Raw genomic sequence first — 6,871 nt, 5'->3', positions numbered from 1 at the left:
TATTACACGCGCGCCGCCGCCGCCGTCCGTCCGGCTCGGTTCGGGCTTGGGTGATATATTAATTTTTTAATACTAAGAAAAAGAAATTTTTGAAATTTAAATTTCTTTTAGTGTGTCCCTTAAAACGGTCAAATAATACGTGTGCCTGTTTGGAATTTTGACTGAGTTATCTCAAACGTTGGCAGCAAAAAATGTTTTTCTTCCTGACTCTTAAAAAATGTGCCTACGTTTTGAAACAGCCTATTCCTGTGGTTCCTGCTGAAGCTTCAGCTTCTGGAACTAATGAACAGACCGTTAACACCAACGGTGATGCTGTCTCTGCCGAGAAAGACAAAGGCAAGGCCACGGCAGAACAGCTTAAAGAAAAAGCGCTGCAACTAGAAATAGATAGGCAGCTCTGGATTGATAATGATTATGTTTGCAAAAACTATATCATTAATGGATTGGAGGATGATCTGTATGATTATTACAGAACCTATAATACAGCCAGTGATGTGTGGGAGGCTCTGAGTAAGAAGTATGATACTGAGGAAGCTGGAGTGAAGAAGTATGCTGTGAGTAGGTATTTGAAATACCAGATGGTTGATGAAAGGTCAGTGGAAGTGCAGTCACATGAACTGCAGAAGATTGCTCATGAAATTATAACCGAAGGTATGCCTTTACATGAGCAGTTTCAAATTTCTGTCATTATTGATAAGCTGCCCCCCAGTTGGAAGGATTTTAAGAATCAGCTCCGTCATAAGACAAAGGAATTTTCCATTGAGGGTCTGATTACCCGTCTTCGTATAGAAGAAGAATCCCGGAAACAGGATATGAAAGAGGAAGAAAAGATATTGGTTGTTTCTAACACCAATAAAAAGAAATTCGGTGCAGCTCTGAAGCCTACGGGCAAACCTTTGAAAAATCAGAATCAGAGCCGCGTACAAAACCGAGTTAAGAATGGTAACCCGGTTAGGGGCCATATTGCTAAGCAACATCAGCAACAACCACCTCCTAGAAATGACGCTGTTGAGCCATTTTACTGCTTCAATTGCTGGAAAACAGGTCATATATCAAAGAAGTGCAGAAATCCAAAGAGGCCTAAACCGGCTAATCTTGCACATATTAATGTGAATGTGGCTGATGAGCCATATGCTGCTATGATCACCGAAATTAATATGGTCGGTGGTACTGATGGATGGTGGATAGATACTGGCGCTACCCGCCATGTCTGTTATGATCGTGCTATGTTTAAAACATACACGAATGCTGAAAATAAGAAGGTGCAGATGGGTAATGCTCACACCTCTGATGTTGCTGGTGTTGGAGATGTGGTTCTGAAGTTCACATCTGGAAAGACTCTTATCTTGAAGGAAGTCCTTCATGTTCCTGAGATGAAGAAGAATCTTGTTTCTGGTTTCCTCTTAAATAAGGCTGGGTTTAATCAAACTATTGGGGCTGATATGTACACCATCACTAAGAATGGTATTTTTATTGGGAAAGGGTACGCCTCTGATGGCATGTTTAAGCTGAATGTTGATGAATTTATTATTAATAAAATTTCTCCTTCTGTTTACTCTTTGTGTGATTTTAATATTTGGCATTCTAGACTTTGTCATGTTAATAAACGATCTATTTTTAATATTAGTAACTTAGGATTAATTCCTAAACTTAGTTTTAATGACATAGAAAAATGTGAATTTTGTAGTCAAGCTAAAATAACAAAGAGCAAACTTAAATCAGTAATACGAGAATCTGAACCAATGGAACTTATACATTCTGATATATGTGAACTAGATGGAACCATGACTAGGAATAACAAACGTTACTTTATCACTTTTATTGATGATTGTTCAGATTATACTTTTGTTTATTTAATGAAAAATAAAAGTGATGCTTTTGACATGTTCAAAATTTTTGTGAAAGAAATAGAAAATCAATTTAATACGAAAATCAAAAGACTTCGTAGTGATAGGGGAACCGAATATAATTCTAGTTTATTTAATGATTTTTATAAACAACACGGAATTATACATGAAACGACTGCACCATATTCCCCTGAAATGAATGGTAAAGCAGAAAGAAAGAATAGAACTCTTACTGAATTAGTTGTTGCTATTATGTTAAATTCTGGTGCCGCTAAACATTGGTGGGGGGAAATAATTTTGACTGTCTGCTTTGTTTTGAATAGAATTCCCAAATCTAAAAGAAGCGAATCTGCTTATGAAATATTGAAGAAAAGACAACCAAACTTGTCTTATTTGAGAACTTGGGGATGTCTAGCCTATGTCCGTAAACCGGACCCGAAGCGAGTTAAACTCGCTAGTAGAGCCTATGAATGTGTATTCATTGGTTACGCAGCAAACAGTAAAGCATATAGGTTTTACGACCTAAATGAAAAAGTGATCATAGAATCTAATGATGCAGATTTCTATGAAAATAAATTTCCCTTTAAATCAAGAAAGGGAGACCACACACAATGTCGAATATCACACACGCGCGCGCGCGCCGCCGCCGCCGTCCGTCCGTCCGACCGGCCGGCTCGGCTCGGTTCGGTTCGGTTCGGGCCGGGCCGGGCTTGGGCTTGGGTGATATATTAATTTTTTAATACTAAGAAAAAGAAATTTTTGAAATTTAAATTTCTTTTAGTGTGTCCCTTAATTCGCACATGTTAAATGTGCTAAGACCAAGTCTGAACAGATTTGTATCTGTTAAAACGGTCAAATAATACGTGTGCCTGCGTGTCCTATTTTTTAGCCACGTTTGGAATTTTGACTGAGTTATCTCAGCTCCTAAAAATCCTCTGATTTCAGCTCCCTACTTGCCTATAAATACACTTCACTTTCTTCAGTTGTAAATCACTTTTCTTTTCTCTGCATTCTGAGAAACTGCTTTCTTTCCTCTCTATTTTTTCTTTCTTCGTTAAATTATTGTTGTTTCAATATTTGAACGGTTGTAAACCGTAGAATTGATATTCGTATATCAATTAGAGTGGTTCGAAATTTTCGACCATACTTGGTGTTATTCTGACCGATACTACAGTGCAGTAGTTTATCGGTATTTTCTTTGAAAACGGCTGTTTTATCCTGGGGACTTCGCGGTTGATATACTACAGTGCACTTATTCGAGTAGTTCCGCGAAACGTCTTAAAGAAAGCGACCTAGTACGCGACTCAGCCAATAATTTGTTTCGTTGCCAATTTTGAAAATTCGTTTTTCTGTTTTTTTTTATAAAGTCAGTAAACCGTTTTACAACATATTGTTCCTAGGCACCTTACATATGGTCTAGTACTGCTAAGTGCTAACTACTACTTCATAGGTGTTTGTTTCATATGTAGTCAAAATCTGAATATACATATCTGTAAAGATTTGAACTGGTTTCATATGTAGTCATCAGAATGCTATTGGAGTTTTTTAATTTCAAGTACTACTATATTTTCTCTTATATGAATGTGTTAGACTGAAGTTTCATTTGAAATGTCAAATGTTAATCGCTAGAGTCATCTTGAAATGCAATAACTACCTGAACATATTACCATGTACCACCGGTACCAGGTACGGAGAGTTATAGCTGTCAAAATAGCTTAGTCTATATGGAACGGCCCGCCAAATTCGAATCCAGTTTATTTAAGATATGACAATATTGGTTTTTTACACAATGTAGAGTTTGAGGCAGCTAAGTTTTGTTGAAAAATTATTTTCAATATCCAATAAGATGACAGATACATAACATGAGCAATAGTTTTTGAATGAACAAAACATTACAATTGACAAAATGAACAAATACATTACAAAAAGTGAAAGATAAATTCAGCAACAGTGGTATCACAATTTGGCTCTTTTTGAAAAATCATAACCATGATTTGCAGGATCAATCAGCCACATGATGAATCACCTGATAAAACAAGTAGCAAAAGTTATGCATAGAATAACAAAATAAAACGAAATACTCTATATTTTGATCAATGAAACAATTAATAAATAAATTATGAAACAAGTCATAAATGAATTATGATAAATAAAATTGTGAAGTAGGTTTCACTAACCTTCACTAGCAGGAGCTCAATTTCTGCGAAAACTATTTAACTTTACCATCAAAGTTACATAGAGCTTGTCACCCACTCCATCAACAAACCGAAAGCATGCATGCCTCCACTTCCTAATAAGAAACAAAGAACCACAAATTCCCCAGAAACCTGCTGCAAATCCAACTCCCATGCCTAGATACAATGATTCTCGTATAGAGTCATTATCTGTAGACGGAGTTGCATTTTTAGGATTTTCTTCTTCCGTAGTGCAATTATTAAGAGGAGCTCCGCATAGGTTTGGGTTTCCAATGTAGCTTGATACATTAAAACCTTGAAGTTGAGTTCCTATTGGGATTTTTCCATCAAAATTGTTGCAAGATAAATTCAAAACCTCTAAAAAGGTTAAGAGAGCCATGCTCTGAGGAATTTCACCAGAAAGCTTATTATTGGAGAGATCGAGAGATTCTAAATTTTTCATGCCTCCAATCGTCTTTGGTATTTTACCAATCAAATTATTGTGAGATAAGTTTAACGTTTGAGCTTGAACGAGGTGAAATAATTCTGATGGCACTTCTCCAGACAAGTTATTAGCTGAAAGGTCAATAGTTTTCCTAATACTGTCAGCATATTCCATATAATATTCTTGACCTTTTGTAAACAACTCAATTGAACCAACCATTGAGCCCCCCCGATGAAAAATAACCATTTGAGTCAAGTTGTAGATGCACTCTGGCATAGATCCTGAAAGTTTGTTATGTGCAAGGTCTAAATGAAACAAAGAAGATTGATTGAATAACTGTGTTGGAATAGTCCCTTCAAATTGGTTTGCTCTCAATATTAATACATATAAGTTTTGTGACATCTTGATTGGTATGGTTCCTGAAAATTCATTTTTTCCCAAGTTCACGAACCACAATTGTGTCCAATCAGAGACGTGCTCCAGAACTTCACCAGATAGCTTATTATTCCACAAATTAATGAATAGTAAATCTTTCGAGTTCTTCCAACTATGTGGAATTGATCCTGAGAAGGAGTTGTAAGAAAAATCAACATCACGGGCATTCAGTGATATGTTTGGGAGTCCTCCTGTGAAACTATTGCGATACAAATATAAAGTATCACCCTTTAGTGTTAGGTTTGATATGTCCCCAGTCAAGGAATTGTTTGACAAATCAAGATAATGAGATATTCTTTCTATAAGGCTCGAAAAATTGTTTCTATTTACCAATGAAATTCCTGAGCTCGATAAGTCGAGAGATTGCAGTGACTTCTGTGTATATATCCAAGATGGAAAGTTTGGACCTTGATTTGTATTACTCAATAAAAGACCACTGAGTTGAAAAGGAGGAACCCAATCCAAATTAAATTGGAATACAAAATTAGAACTTGCCAAATCTAGCCAATCTAAATTAGAGAGTTTGGAAAAAGTATTTTCTGAAATTTCACCTGAGAAATTATTACCACCAATGGACAAGTAATTTAAGGATGAGAGGTTTTCCAAAGTAGAAGGAATATTGGAACCACTTAACATGTTACGGTAAAGGTCAAGGTGTTGAATATTTGGTAGTTGGCTTATTCCATCTGAAATTGAACCTTGTAGTTTGTTAAAAGAGAGATCAAGGTATCTCAGATTTTGAAGGTTTAGCAAGCTTGAAGGTATCTCACCATGTATATTGTTATGGTAAAGGTCAAGATAAGCAAGATCTTTGGTGAGATTAAAAAACCAATTTGGTAACTGAGAGGTGATGTTGTTTAGAGAAAGATCAAGAGTTAGAAGTGAAGACAAATTCAAATACTCAATAGATGGATTGATGATGAAGTTGTTCAATTTACAATCACTCAGTTGTAATTCTAATAGTGAAGGAAGTGTATTAACAGCTTGAAGCCAATTGGTTACCTTATGAAGATCAATTCCACTAAGGTTCAGATATTTCAATGAAGAATGTGGAGAAAGCCAATCAAGATTATCCATCTGAAGAGTACTATATTCGTTGTTGGATAAGTCAAGGTAGATAAGGTTAGATAAGTCAAGATACAAAAGGTTAGATGCATGTGTGATGTTGTGTTGAATGGTTGTAAAACTTATCACATCAAAATCATTAAAGCTCAAATCCAAGTAACTGAGAAACTCAAGTTCTAGAATACACATATTGATTTCACCTGTCAAAGTTCTAGATGAATCTAAGTAAGGTGGTAATTTGAGATCAAGTTTTGTAACTCTGTTGGTTATGTTGTCACAGGAGACTCCTTTCCATGCACAACAATCTTTTTCGGTTGACCATGTTGATAGGTCACCATAACTATCATTGATTCCCTTTTTGAAGATTGATAATGTCTCTTTATCTTTCTCATTGCATCGAACCAATTTGTGATCATTGATTGACATGCATTTGTGAAATGTGGTTAAAGATAAAATTAGAAGCAAAAGAAGTGGCATTTGTGTAGTGATAATGGTCATCATGAGTGATTGTTTGGCTCAGAGAGGAAGATGGAAGTATGATTTGTTATGAGATGTTAGTGTGATTATAATAAGAAAGTATGTGTAGGGATAAAGTGGATTCTAGGGACCAATCGATAAAATCCAAGTCTCAAGAGTAAGGATTCTAATGATTTAGAATAAAATCCTTTACCAAGATCATGCAAACATAGATGCATAGTATTAAATGAGAGTTTTTTTAGAGAAGAACGTGTTTGATAAAACATTTGATTGATTTCTTTCCAAATGAGGCTAAAGCCTTATTAAAAAGAAATAAAAAAGTAAATTGACATAATATAAAATTAATATTTAAATTAAATTAATAATAACCTAATACATATTTCCTATTGCAATAATTATTATTTGGCAAAATTACATTACAGGTCCTT

At 35.3% G+C, this 6,871-nt stretch overlaps 1 protein-coding gene across 1 annotated transcript; it reads right to left on the bottom strand.

Moving 5' to 3' along the window:
• Positions 1-3,570: 3,570 nt before the first annotated feature.
• LOC123917216 (receptor-like protein EIX2) lies at positions 3,571-6,177 on the bottom strand. Its single transcript, XM_045968889.1, has 2 exons — positions 4,025-6,177; positions 3,571-3,873 (listed from the first exon to the last, which is right to left on the bottom strand). The coding sequence occupies exon 1, from the start codon at positions 6,153-6,155 to the stop codon at positions 4,041-4,043; it is 2,115 nt and encodes a 704-aa protein (XP_045824845.1). The 5' UTR covers positions 6,156-6,177; the 3' UTR covers positions 3,571-3,873; positions 4,025-4,040.
• Between the last annotated feature and the right edge of the window lie 694 nt (positions 6,178-6,871).

The sequence above is a fragment of the Trifolium pratense genome, linkage group LG3 (genome assembly GCF_020283565.1).
Source record: "Trifolium pratense cultivar HEN17-A07 linkage group LG3, ARS_RC_1.1, whole genome shotgun sequence".
Taxonomy (NCBI): domain Eukaryota; kingdom Viridiplantae; phylum Streptophyta; class Magnoliopsida; order Fabales; family Fabaceae; genus Trifolium; species Trifolium pratense.
Note: the sequence above shows the minus strand (reverse complement) of the source record. Positions and strands in the feature narration are given on the sequence as shown.

Excerpts from the sequence above, each read along its gene's own strand:
- LOC123917216 (XM_045968889.1), bottom strand. The coding sequence starts at position 6,155 with ATGTGTATTCTAGAACTTGAGTTTCTCAGTTACTTGGATTTGAGCTTT.